The following is a 13,713-nucleotide window of genomic DNA, read 5'->3' on the forward strand; positions in this document are numbered from 1 at the left end:
CGTGGGGCTAGAGGCCGGGTCCCCAAGGCCACGGGCGGCGCGGGAAGAAGTCGGGCCCACGAAGGGTGCAGGGAATGGGAAAGTGGGGGGAGGCTCCTGGCGGCCTTAATTGGGCGCGGAAGAGGAGGAGGTCCCGGCTGATGGCTCGCCTCCCAGCGGCTAATCCTCTTAGCGGCTGCATTTCCGCGCCACGCAGTTTAGCAGAAAGACCCTCCTGGCCAGACCTTTACCCCGGGAGGGTCAGGAAGGGGCTGGAAAGGTTTGCAAGCTGGGCCAGAAGCCGTCTGCTGATAAGCCTGGCGGGACGTCTGGCGGGGGGACAAAGGGCCCTCCGCCCCACTCCTGGGTTTAACGTTTCTGCGGGCCCGAGGCTCAGCCAGGGGACGGGGTGGCCTTCGCCCTCCTGGGGAATGGGAGGCAAAGAAACGGAGCTAAACTCTGGGCGAACCGCTCCCAGGCTGCTGTTCGTCGAGCGGCACTGCACGGGACGACTGGAATCCTCATTTGTAAGCGTCGCGCGCGCCCCTAGCCCGCGCCGCAGCCCCAGCGTCCCCAGAGTCGCCGGCCAAGTTTGGCTGCCCGCAAAGCGCCCCAGCCAGCAGCGACCGAGGCGAGCCGCCCGCGGCCGGGGGTGCGCCTCGGGGCTCCGCGTAGAAAAAAAGCCGCAGGTCGGAGCAGAAACTGAGCCGTGGGCGGCCCCGCTTCCCGCCGCGCTTCAGGGACCAGTAACTCGTGGGCGCACCAGGGGCCGCGGGGGTTCCCGGGGAGCCCACATGGGTCCAGGGATGGGTGGCCCCAAGAAAGCCTAGGAAAAGGCGCAGAGAACGAAGTGGTCCCTGGCCCAGGCAGGTCCGGGAACCCACGGGCTGGGGGGCTGAGGTTTTCCAGGCTGGGGCCCAGCACAGGCAACCCAGCATCTTTACATCCTCCCCTCCTCCCCACCCCCACGGGCCCAATACCCATTGTCCAGACTTCCCAGTGGGGCGAGGAAATAACCCCATTCATCTTCAAGAAAAAAAAAAAAAAAAAAGATAAACAAAAGCAATCCCACCCCCTCATGACTACTGTGTCCACTTACAGATTCTAGAACATGGGGGTGGGGGTGGGGCTGGGGGAGGTAGGGAGGGGAACAGTGTTCATGCTGGAGAAGAGTGGAGGAAGAAGCAAAATAAGGTCTTTAGAACAAAAAGTAGAACTGTACAGAAGACGGAGCTATGCCGGTTCCCTTAATGAACCACATTTATTAAAAATGACTAAGACTGTACATAAAAATCCAAGATCTCTAAAAAGCCTACGGGAGCTGTGGCATCAGGTTTTAGTTTCTTCACATGACCGAGTTGGGTAGGGGGATGGCAAGAGGGTGAAATAGTTTTCCTTAAACACGTTTCAAGTTAGTACAGAGTAGCTGAATACATTCTGAACTATCTAAGAAGTAAACAGAATATTCCCAAACATCAGGGATGATGAGAGAACCAATCCCCCTGCCCCTGCAACTGTTGTCAGGTGATCTGGAAATTCTTTACAAAGCCAAAGCACCAATGTTACATAATCTCAGACACGTAGGTAGACTATTTGTACAATATGTCCCACATTATTCTACGGTGTATCTAAGCACACACAAAATTGTACACTTTAAAATTCTTTTTTTTCTTTTTTGGCGACTCCCTCTTGCCTGCCCTCTCCTGAGTCCTACTGGCCACCCCGGCACGCAGCAGAGGCCTGGCAAGTGAGGCGATCCTGAACTAGGGCAAACATGGCTTGTTTCCAAAGCCTAGGAGGAATCCAAGTCAGGTAAAACCAGCACCTTCAGGAAAGTTTTTCTCACCTCCTAGGCCTAGCATCTTTTGTCCCCAGCAGAAAGTAACAGCAAAAAGTCCCTTGTTGAAGCTTAAGGCCCAGCCCTTTTCTTCCAGAAGCAAAACATCTTACCACTCTGGGATTCTCTTTGCTTACAGATTCACAAATAGAAATGAGAACCGAGGCTTTCAACTCATCGGATAGCGCTCAGCACTCAATCTTCACAGCCCGATTCTCTGAATGTTTAGTGCCTCCAATAAATAGATCCAGAACCTCAAATAACCTTGGAATTTTAAAACACTTTAAAGTCCTTCCTTAATTTTATTTAAAAAAGAAACAAAAAATTGCCAGGCTTGTTTCAGTTACCTGCAGCAATCAAAAAGCTTTGGCACCTTCTTTTAGAGGATTGCACAAAACAGGATGCATCAAGGTGGAATGCAAACGTCTTTTTGGCAAACCTAGGCAAAGAAGACAACAAAAAACACCACCAAGTCCATCTGCAAAAAGTTAGCTCATTTTTACGAAGTTGAAGTAACTCTTTAGGGAGTGGTGTAAAAAGCATAATACCCCCCCATGCCTTTTGAGGTGTCTTTGCTGTACTCTTCGGCGTTAATGTCCTCACACTTTATGGAGGGAGAATTTTCATTGCTAGAGGTGCTAGGAGACAGCCGCCTTCGTTTACAAGCACTGGTGTATACCCCAGAATCATTGGAATCGAGAGACTTGATGGAAGGGGGTGTCTCTATCCAGGAAGAGCTAATTTCTTCTTTGACTTTCTCCTTGGAGAGCTGATCTTCGGAGAACACAGGGGGGCTGGTTCTGGAGGTCCATGGGAGTCCAGCGGCCATCTTCCTCTGATAAGAACCTCGACCTCCCCACCCTGCCATGGCAGGGAAGGTTGGGTCAGGGTAATACCCCAGGGCGTGGGACGTCTGGAGGGGCAAGGATTTAATACCATATGGGAGCAAGGTGCTGGAAGTATATTCAGACTCATAGGAACCGATGTCTAGTTTGTTGGTCCCAGGTTGCTGGACAGGCGTGACAAGCCACCGCTGGGGAGGGTTGGCCACCTCTTCGCTCTGTTGGGGTGAAAGGAGGCCGTTGGTCTGTGGCACGGTTCTCTCGCCATTATAATATCGGGCTTGAGGTAAAGTGTTGACAAAGGGCTCCGGGAAGAAGGACTGAACGCCGTACCGACCTCCAGGGACAATCTGATGGGATCTAGGAGAATCCGTGGGAGATGGAGTTAACCTGTCATTTTCGGAAGCGGTGTACATGCTACAATATAAAGAGAAACACTTAAAAAAAAAAACCCTAATGTTGCCCCAAATAACCACCTCCCAGAAATCAAAAAGGCTCACTTAGTGGGTTGCACTGGGAGCACTGGTCTGCTGGAGTGGAGGGACGGAGGTAGGAGGCACATTGGCCCGTTTCCGCTGGACTCTTGGCTCATGGGGGAAAAGTTTCCTCCCAAGCATTTAAGGACTGAAACTATAGAGAATCCACCTTTCTAAGGGCTGGGAGTTAAAGAAGGTGCAATTCTCCTTCGTCAATGTCAGGGGAGGGGCGCTGGCTGTGGTGTTAGAAATTCCAAATTTAAAAAGTATTGTGGGGTCTTGCTGTTTAAGGTGAAAATTACATCCTCTTAGTTTTCAGTTTTTCTCATGTAAAATAATAATAATAATAATAATAAAAGAAGGGGAGTAATAATACCTGTTCCTTAGAGGATAAAAAAAAAAGTTGGCTCACATGAAAAGGAAGGTATATAAATGCAGATTATGAAAATTTCAAATCTCCACTCAAGTGTTAAAAAAAAAAAAGCTCCTCATTTTTCAGCCCTTAACCTTCCTTTAGAAATTAACAAAACCCTTCTGTGAAAATTCTAAAGCAAGATTAGCTGAGGGAAAACTATGCAAAAAATAAAAATAGATAAAAATCCCAAAGATGAAAGCTCTTCCTAGAATGTTCTCTGAAAGTGTCTGGTTATGTATATCCTGTTCAAAGGTGACCATGCAAATATGAACAAAAGTTGCACTTACGAATCATAGTTGTCCCTGAAGCCTTTTGCAAAGGGGTTATGGTCAATCTTTAGTTGAGTTATCTAGATAGGGGAGAAAAATAGTCGTTGAGTGCGTTATCACACCGGACCTGGCTGTAGAGGTTCTTGGGACAGTGGGGACACTCACGTCAGTGTTCTGGTAGGCAGTCACCGCAATGAACTGTGTTTCCGAGAAGGTAAAGGTCTGAGTCTTTGAGGGCTCATTCAAGTCCTCCACACCATCCTCTGTAACTTCAACAATGTGCAGCCGGGGTTGGTACTTGTGCAAAGACTGTAAGACTATCATCTGGAAATGGTATAGAAAAAGTGTCGCCAAATCCCAGGAGTCTCTTAGAGGCTCCGCAAAAGTAAATCTTGACAAACTACACAGTTTTGCGATGGGACTCCCGCTTGCTCCCCACGACCGCGACATTTTTCTATTGTCATTTTTCAGATCTTATCCTTGCTGCTTTTGAAACCTAAAAACACAGCCCGGCATGCATATTTGATAAACACTCTTTCCTCTTAGTTTATGAAGTCCCCCAAAGCTCTTAGTATTTCTTTTCCTAACGGTCAATTCACTGTTACTGACATCTAGTGAAAATGAGAAAGGTCAAAAGAAAAAAAAAAAAGGTTAGAAATAGGCGAGCAAACAGGAAACAAGTGCACATATTACAAATACAGTGAAGGGTATGGAAACTCGTCAGGAAAGGGATCTATCGCCAGAAGACACCCCATCCTCTGTCACTCTACCTGGGTGTTGTTGTTGTTTGCGCCTTTGTTATTGGTGAGTTTTAATTTCCCAAAAGAAATCTCCTGTCTCATCCAGTGGGAACCAGTATTAGGAGACTCTGGGTGAACATACATTTTGTTGCCTAAGAGAAAATGAAACAAAACACAAAACCCAAGCATACAGGGCTGATTACAAATGGACACACGGGGAGGGATGTCTGTTACCTCTGGGCAACATTTAAGAGCTACTCTTCCAGCCTAGTTTTCCCTGTGCTAGCTCTCCAACTAGACTCCACCCACAGCCCACCCAGGGCGCCTGTGCCTCCAGACTTCCCTGGACAAGGCAGTCATCTAATGCTAGTTCAAAATATAAAAATAGAACCACGAGGAGGTGTCTCTTGAAGGTCATTTTGGGGCCTTCTAAAGATGGAAGGGCAACGTCTGATGGAAAGTGGCTGGGTTTTCATGGGTGGATTCGGCCTTGGCAAGGCTTTCTCAAGGCTTCGAAGACTGGAGCCCTTGCCCCCACCCCACCCCCACCCCGGGACGGAGGGTGGGGGGTAGGGGAGATTTAGTAGGAATTGGTAGCGGAGGGGCGGAAGGAGTAGGGTATGGTAAAAGTACCAAAGTTTATATTGACAGGCAAGAAATCTTGGCTTGGCAATTCTCTCCCTCTCTCCAGATTCAAACAATATAAAGAAACTCATACTAACACCTCTGCAGATCAGGGGGAAGTATTCGATTTAAATGGGAGTTATCTGAGTCCAGGGTCCCCCGCTGGCCCGCTCCTCCCTGCCCGGGCCTCCTCTCTCCTCACCCTGCATGTTATTGTCCGCTTTGCCACAGGTCACCCACTTGCCCCCCTGGAATCGCCAGTGATTCGGGTCCGCCAGCACCACCTCTACGAACACGTTGTAGTGGGCAGTGGGATTGAGTCCGTTTATGTTGAAGCTCAAGAAAGGAAACATGCGCCTGTGCAAGGGAATAGAACCAGGGGAAACACTTTACATTCGGACGCCCGGGAGCAGGCCCATTCTAGGCCGGGTTTGCGGCCACCTGGGGTAGGTCGGAGCAGGACATTTAGAAGTCTACTGAAAGAACAGAAAACCGCCACATAACGTGGCCCTTATTCTGCAAAATATTTCTGACTTGGCAACTCTTGGAACATCTCTTTTCGGAGACAATCGACCCCAAAGTCAGTATTTCCCCAGTCCCCTCTCTCCCCACTCAAGTCCTTAATTTTTCTTCCAGGATGTGAAAAACTCTTTCATTTTTCTACGTACAAGTACCAGAGAACGACAGTCAGTTGCTCGTCTTAAAATTTTGCAATTTTACTCGTCAGGCTCCAAGTTCCGCTTGAGCGCCCCTCTCCCAGCACCCACGCCTCGCTTTCCCCGTTAGTACCCACTATTAGCAGTTGGAAGTGTATCAGAACTTTCTCGCGCCCGGAACCCCACCAGGTCTGGCTCCAGGGCCTGCCTAACCAACCACCCCGACCAACCCACCCTCCAACGCCCATCTCCTCCAGGCGCCCCACGGCGACTGTGGCGCCTAAACTGCGGGAGCCCATCTACTGCGCTCAGGAAGCCAACCCCTGCTCCTTTTCCCCATCCGCGGCTCTTCGCGGGTATGCAGGGAACAGCTAGTAAATCCAGCTTTGTGGACAAGCCCCAATTTCCATTTCCGCCTCCTTCTCGCCAGTCCAGGTGAGAGTGACCGGAGGGGAGGGGAAGGGAGGGGTGTGTGTGTGTGGGGGGGAGGGTGAGGGTGGGGGGGAAACAGCTGTAACGTTAGCACCCACCGCACGCAAGGCGGTGCGCAGACCGGCAGGGACCCCGGCTTGGAGATGCGCGCGGAAAAACACTCTTCCAAGCCAAGCGCGGAACGAACGGGTACGGCTCCCTCACCCCCCAGCCTTCCCCAGGACCACACAGTCACTCACTTGTCATTCACCTCGGGGCCCCTCGGCGCTGCGCTCACCTGCCCTGTTTCGTAATGATCATCTCGGTTTGGTGGCGGTGGAACTTGAGCCACAGAGGCCGGTTGCACAGGTAGACGTGGGCACGGAAGCCGGAACCAGGAACCCCCAACCCCCCCAGTCCTCCGCAGGAACCCGCAGCTGCCGCCCCAGGGTACGGCCCATAGAGCGGAGCCCCCTGGCTGTACTGATAGGCGCCCGGGCCGCCCGCCCCGCCGCCGCCGCCACCGCCGCCGCCGCCGCCGCCCGCGCCACTACTCGCGCCGGCTCCCGGGCCGAACTGCGCCCTCCCAGGTGGGCACACAGCCGCGGGGAAGCCGCCGGGGGGCAGCATGGAGCCGTAGGGGTAGCGCGCCCCGTTGGGAGCAGGGTACACAGATCCGTGGGGCGCCCCGGCCGCCGCCTGGTAGGGGAAGAGCGAGCAGGGCGCGGCCAGTTCGGAGCCCTGAGGCCCGGGGGACTGGAGGTAGTAGCGCTCCGAGCTCAGGCTGTCCATGGAGTAGCGCGCGGTGGCGGCGGCGGCGGCGGCGGCCGCGGCGGCGGCGGCGGCGGCGGCGGCGGCAGAGGGCAGCTCTTCCTCCCCGCAGGGGGAGCCCTTGCGGCCGTCCGGGGGCCCGGGCTTGGCCACTGCCGCGGCGCTGGCGAAGGCGTCCCCGGCGTCGGCGTCACTGAGCATGGCCGCGGGGGCCCCCGCGCTGGCTGCTGTGGGTTCCCCGCTCCCAGTCTCGCACGAGAGGCTGCCGGGGAACTTCTTGGGCGCTTTGTCTAAGTCCAGCCTCTGAGGCGAGGGGGCCGCGCCAGGGAGGTGGCCTGCGCTCCCGCTGCCTCCGCCTCTCGCGCTCTCTAGCGGGTAGAAGTGAGCGCCGGGCAGGTTCACCGTGCTCACCAAGAGCTGCTCCCCTAACTGCATGCTTTGCAAAGCGCAGACGGCGGCTGGCTGCTTCCTCTCCTCCCGCGGCCTTAATATAAAGGCAGGATGGGGGAGCCAGCGCCCTCTTCCGAGGGGAAGGTAACTTCCCCTTCCTCCGGTGCTGGGGCTACCCACCTGGCTGCACGCGGGCGGCTAAGGCGCGCACTCGCGCGCCCCGACCCCAGCGTACTTGCCGCAAGGAAAACTCGCTGAGTTTGAAGGCAGGAGGTGGCAATTGACCGAAAAGCACTCTCCTTTTCCTTCTCTGTCCTCCTTGCCTCTCGGGATCCCCGTCCGCCTCCTCACTCACACCCAGGAAGAAGAGGACTAATATCTCTGCCCCATCCACCCACCAGCGCTGTCCTTTCTGCCCTTCTCGACTGCCCAACTGTCGGTCAAGTTGACCACTTGGAAACTTGCAGGCTGTCATTGGCTGCTTTATATACGTGAGGCCAGGGAGGGGCTTCGCTGCCCCACAGCCCAGGACCCTCCTATTGGCTGATGGAGGTGACACTAATTCAATTAGGCATTTACTAATTGGATCAAGTCGCCTGCGACTTTCTTTTCCTTTAGTCTTTTTTTTTTTTTTTTCTTCTGGTCCTACTGTGAGAATCAGTGGTTGTGTCCATATTTTGCTAGAGTTTGAGGGAACAGGATTTAGGGGTCTCCGTAGCGGGGTCCACTCTAAGCATCGAAGTCATCCCAGCAGCCTGAGCGGAGGATGCGGGGGCGGGAGCAGGTTTTAGAGGCTGGCACCAGAAAGGCAACGCAAGCTGATGGCTTGCAGGGAGGCGCCGGTCCCTGAGCGGGGGGATCTGGGACGAGTCGGAGAGAGGCCGAAGCGAGGTCTCTTTCCTCGTCAGGGGCTGTGGCTTCAGGCACACTTTCCTCCAGATAGGGGAGGGTTCCCCGGCCTTCAACACACGGGAACCACTTTTTGTTCGGTCCCACCCTTTTATTCATTGGGAAGGGTTTGTGAAGAGGAACCTTGCGCTCCGCTTTTGGGATTCCAGGGACGGCGAGACAGAGCACATGGCCATCCTCTAGGACCAGCTTATGAACCAGAAGCCCTGGTGGGGTGGGGTCCTGGGGACACCCTCAAACGCGCGTCAAGCACTTTTACTCCCCACAATTTAAAATCCACGCAGCTCAGTTGCCCTGAATCCTGGATTCCCTCCACCGTCTTCAGTTGGGCCTGGCACCGAGAAACAAAGGTTCCCCAGCAGCAGTGCGGTTGAGATTCCCTGCGCCTCTGCTCTGCGGCGCCACACAGAAGGTAGAATAATTAGTGAAATAATCAGTTTGATATTGAATTAAGCCCTTTTGCCCCAGCTGCCTGTTTCTCCCTTGCGTTTCCGCAGACAGTAGAGTCAAGAGTGGTGCCGTCTTATTTTATTGTTTTATTACCGAAAAGGGGGGAGGCACGTTTCATTGCGGAAAAGGAGAAGCATGAATATTCGCTGTTAATAAGCAATTACAGACGCGGCTTGTAATCGCTCCGGGAGCGCATTTTCCGGCTGAGATGTCGGGACGCTGCTTCCCCAACCGAACGCGATCACACGGGAAACTCTGAGCCCACAACAGATGAGGCGGCTGCAGGATTTGTGCAGCGCGCACACGCCCGTGCAGAACGGCTCGGAGCTTTCCGGCCTAGGTTCAAACCACAGCAGCCCCAACTTCGGCACGTCTGGGTTAGAGAGCGAGATGGTCCGTGATACACTCGGACGCTCCAGGGAATTTACCAGTTTTCCTTGGTGGTGAAAACCGGGGGCGTGAGAAGGTTCTCAGGGTCAGGACACACCAGTGGGAATGGAGCACGTGAAGCGAGTGAGGCAGCGAGGTGGCCCCGCAGGTCCTGGGCAGAACGGCCCGGAACAGATCCCTGGAAAGCTGGCCCAGAGCGCGCTCAGGCCAGCGCGCCTGGCATTTCGTCCCGCTAGTTTTGAATTCGGGTTTGGCGTGGCTCTCGGTTCTGACCACACCGCCGTCCACTCCCACCTCCCGGCTTTTGTTTTATTTTGAGCCAGGGGAGTCTTGAAGAATTGAATTTTTCGAGCACTTTATGTTTTTTGAAGACTTGATGATTTTCAAAGTGGAGACTCCGTGAGGGGGACGCGAGAACGGGAAAGGAAGGGGCTGCGCGGTTTGGGCGGCTTGGCCACATAGCCGAGGGTTGGGGAACCTGGTTACGGCCCCAGGGAGTCTCCGCGTCAGCCTTGGCCTTCACCTGAGCTGCAGGATGTATGAAGGAAAAGCAGGGGTGAGATCGAATCGCACGTTATTTGGAGATAGGGTGGCTAGGGGTAGATAGCAGTTTTGCGCTTTATGACAGAGAGAAAGCGGGCCTCTGTGTCCCTTCAAGTTGCTTTCGAGGCGGCCAGGGAAGCGCTGCGCGTGGCAAAGTGCCATCGCAGGCAACAGGCATCGTTCCGACCCACTCTGGCGCAAATAACGCGGGCCAGCTGTCCCCCGCGCCACATCAGAAAGGGTTGATTTTATTCCAGCCCCAAAGCAAGCTCTTGAAAGCGCGTGGGTTCATTTTGAGTGCTACCTACTTATTAAATATATACACGGTATGTGTGATCAAGATTAGTGTTGACTCCTGGGTCAGGAAGTTGCCGTTTATATCTCCCCACCTCCCCAGTACATCTATTATTTTACTCAAATTTTAACACACTTTACAGATGGAGAGAGAAAGAGGAATGCAAAGAGAATCAAAATTCAGGCTCCACAAAACTGCTCTGGGACCTGGAATTTGGGGACCATGGAAAACAGATACATCATTTATATTATATTCGTAAACATATATTTCAAATTCCTTTTTAAACATAATGGAAAATGCTGTTTCAACTAAAGGTGATTTTTTTTTTTTTCTGACAACTCAGAGATCAAGAAATCTCATTGGATGGTTTTCCTGTATTGATTAACTAATGGCATTATTATTATTACACATGGAATATACTAGTCTAAATGCCTGGAGAGTTACAGATGAGCCAACCTGTGATTTCCTGACTTGGAAGGAATTTTCTTTTGCTGGTTCAATTTTACTTACAATCAGGGAAGGAGACATAGAAAATATTTTCACATATCCCAGCCAAACTTTAAAGTCCAAGCACTCTTTTCTAGAAATAGGAAGAGAAAAGAAAGCTAAAGCAGTGGCTTCAGTGAATGAGTCAGGCAACACCCTCCTTAGATTGGGTGGGCAAATAACAGCCCCTTGCAGCCTGTTTGCTGTTTGATTTCAATTACACCCCAAGCTTCATGAAATCCAAATGAGACATTTATTGAAAGGTGCCTGGTTTTATGTGGCTCAACTGACAGTGTATTGGAATACACTGAACAAAAACATCAACATTGGGGAGGAAACGTGGAGACCCCTTGGAACCCCAGACCCAAATGCCGGCTGGATTAACTCACATCTTGCCCTTTCAGCCTGAGATGGAGCACGTGCCTGACCTTTGAAGGCTACAAGGAGGCCAAGGCCAAGCCTATGTGTGAACCTACGGAAGATCTTCTGCTCTACTGGTTCGAGCACTCATACCAATGTCGTGCCACCCTCTCATCCCGGTAACACAAAGTTACTGCCAACCTGGCCAGGGGACATCTTTACCCACTTCTCCCCCCTTAAAGGTAACCACTACCAGTGCATTGATCTTTTAAAAGCAGCTCTGCGAAGCAGCATTTGGCCTCAAGACTGTCACACATCAAATGCATATGCGTACATAGGAATAAGTAACAGGGCTGAGTTATAGATGAGTGCAGTGATATACGATTTTTCTCCTGCCCTGCCCCCCTCTACACACAACCGAGGGGGCCCATATAAATGTCCCAATAAATTCTATTATTTTCACCCCCACTAAAAATGTGTTATCAAAACACCGTCCGTGTTATTCAAACACTTTGTAAATTCTGGGCAGCATTGCTGCTGGATCTCCTTTTAACCCTAGGAAAACATTCCAACATTACCCGGTCACCGGGCTTCGCCTGGACTCTGGGAAAACGTCAATGGGTGTTTTGTGGTGAGCTGGTCCTTTGACTATTTATCTATGGCCTTTTCTTTGTTGATGTTACATTTTATTTCACCATCTCAGGTTAACTCTTTGGCCCTTTGTTCTCTGCTGGCCAGATCTGCCATCTCCCCCGAGCTTTTCCGAAGGGGGAGGGAGCTTTCATCACTGTAAGGTTGTGCGGATTTCACTTTTTTTTTTTTTTTTCTTTTAAAGAAAACGTCCTGGAAGATAAAACATTTTGGCGAGGACAAGTAGTTTTGGTTCTGTTGACAACAGCAAGATACCCCCACCAACAGTTTCACTTTATAAGAATCTGTATTTCACCATGGTACTGAAATAGACTGACCACTTGCTTAACAACAAACAAAAAGCAAAAAAACAAAACAAAACAAAACAAAAACAAACAAACAAACAAACAAAAAAAACAAACAAAAACAAAACAAAACAAAAAATCACCAGGTCCACAAATGCGTGAGGCAAAGGGTTACATGAAACTCACTGTAGTTTTTCAAACATGACAAATTTAAACTGTTATCTTAGCCACCAATCTATGTATGCATTTAGATTGCTAAATGCAATTATAGTTCACTGTTAAAATAGGACGAGGTAGGGGAATCCTGGAGAGGAAGGTAAGAAACATGCCCAAGGTCTCTTATTACAAAAAAAATAAGTGATCTTTTCTTAAACCTTGAATTGAGAATTTTGTATGAAAGTATTTTTTTAAACTCCAAATGAAGTCCTGGATTTCAGTGCTGTTTTATTATTGTATTCATATTTATGGAATACACAGATTCACATCAATAACAGGAAAGCCACATAGTGCAAAGTAAATAAAGGAAAATGCTCTCAGAAATAAATTAGGGGAGTGTTTGGCTAACTATTCCTTCATTAAAATATGAAAGAGTTATACAGGATTCCACCTGTCTTGCTTACTTTTGCACCTGGAAAGCCCTGACACTCAGTAGGTGCTCATCTGTTAGCTGAAAGAAAAGAGTTACTAAATCTGTAAACTAGAACAGATAAAACAGCCCAAGGACAGTGCCAGGATTCAGGCTTTATAGCCACGAAGACTAAAGTGAAAATGCTTTTTATTCTTCCTAAAGGAAAAGGGAACACAGGTCTTCCTAAATTGATGGACCTAGCATTTTCATCTTTTTAAGCCTTTTGAAGGCTTAAAAAGTCTTTTCTGGAACTTTTCTAACCCAAAGTTCTTATCGCATGGCTTTTCGTGTGTACGTCAGTGTTGACATGCTTCCACAGGAAAACAGAAAAGTTAGTGCTGGAATTGCAGAACAGCTGTTACTGGGAGCAACCCACATGTAGCCAAGGAGAAATATCCTGAACATCGATCACTTGCACATCACTAAGAGAGTTGGCAGAGCCTCTGGAAATTAATGTTTCTGTCGAAACACCTTCTGTTGAAGGCACCTCTGCGGTACAGGTGCGACAGGATGTCCACACAACAGGTGGGCAGAATCCAATCCTGTTGACCAAGGTTTCAATGGGACGGGGTCAGCTGGAATCTCCTATCCAGGCCCCACGTGAGCAAAGGGGAGAGGGCACGTCTTGGTGGGGGAGACTGCAGAACGCTTTCTGTGGAAAGCATTAAGCCCCCAAGATAACCACGAATGATTGAGCGAGAGGGAGGGAGACAGGAAGGGCAACGGAATAAGGGAAGCAAAGAGATCACTCCACAAGCTGAGAGAAAAGCAGAACGTTGTGTGCAGAATTGTATGTATTTGTGGCTTTACCTTTTTGCTAGCTTTGTGAGTCTGAGCGAGCTCCTTAACCTTTCCGTCCCCAGTTCCCACTTGTAATAAATAATACGATAGAGAATGTAAAGCAATTACAACAGCACCTGGCATATAGGAAGGTCGAAAGGCTTTCCCATTACTCCCCATCACACTTATGCTGAGCTCACTTTTTGCCCTCTTCCTACATACTGGGGCTCAATGCGGATGCATGAACCACAGTCTTTCTCTCCCAGAGATTCCCAGTCTGACGGCTGGAGGCCAGGAACAAACAGGTCAAAGACAACGCGAACTCCAAGTGGGAAGCAGGAGTGAGTCAGTCAGAATCTGAGAGGGGAGTCCCCAGTTGTTCCTTCAGCTTCTTTCAATAACAGTGCGGGATGGAGGGGGTGGGGGAAGGCGGTGGAATCCTGCGCCCTCCCCTAGAGCGCGGCTGCAAAGGTGCACTTCAAAGGCAGGCGGCCGGGGGCGCCGGTGCAGGGGTGCGCCTTCCGCCC

General features: G+C 50.9%; 1 protein-coding gene across 2 annotated transcripts; it reads right to left on the bottom strand.

The window, feature by feature from the left end:
• Positions 1-1,221: 1,221 nt before the first annotated feature.
• Positions 1,222-7,853, bottom strand: EOMES (eomesodermin). 2 transcript variants are annotated; one of them, XM_045436396.1, is made up of 6 exons: positions 6,548-7,853; positions 5,385-5,539; positions 4,589-4,710; positions 3,984-4,142; positions 3,837-3,898; positions 1,222-3,018 (listed from the first exon to the last, which is right to left on the bottom strand). In XM_045436396.1, exons 1-6 carry the CDS (start codon positions 7,453-7,455, stop codon positions 2,337-2,339), a joined length of 2,088 nt encoding a protein of 695 aa, XP_045292352.1. In that variant the 5' UTR covers positions 7,456-7,853; the 3' UTR covers positions 1,222-2,336. The 2 variants fall into 2 exon arrangements, with proteins under 2 accessions (XP_045292352.1, XP_045292351.1); XM_045436395.1 differs by having other exon boundaries at positions 1,222-3,075.
• Between the last annotated feature and the right edge of the window lie 5,860 nt (positions 7,854-13,713).

The sequence above is a fragment of the Leopardus geoffroyi genome, chromosome C2 (genome assembly GCF_018350155.1).
Source record: "Leopardus geoffroyi isolate Oge1 chromosome C2, O.geoffroyi_Oge1_pat1.0, whole genome shotgun sequence".
Lineage (NCBI taxonomy): Eukaryota > Metazoa > Chordata > Mammalia > Carnivora > Felidae > Leopardus > Leopardus geoffroyi.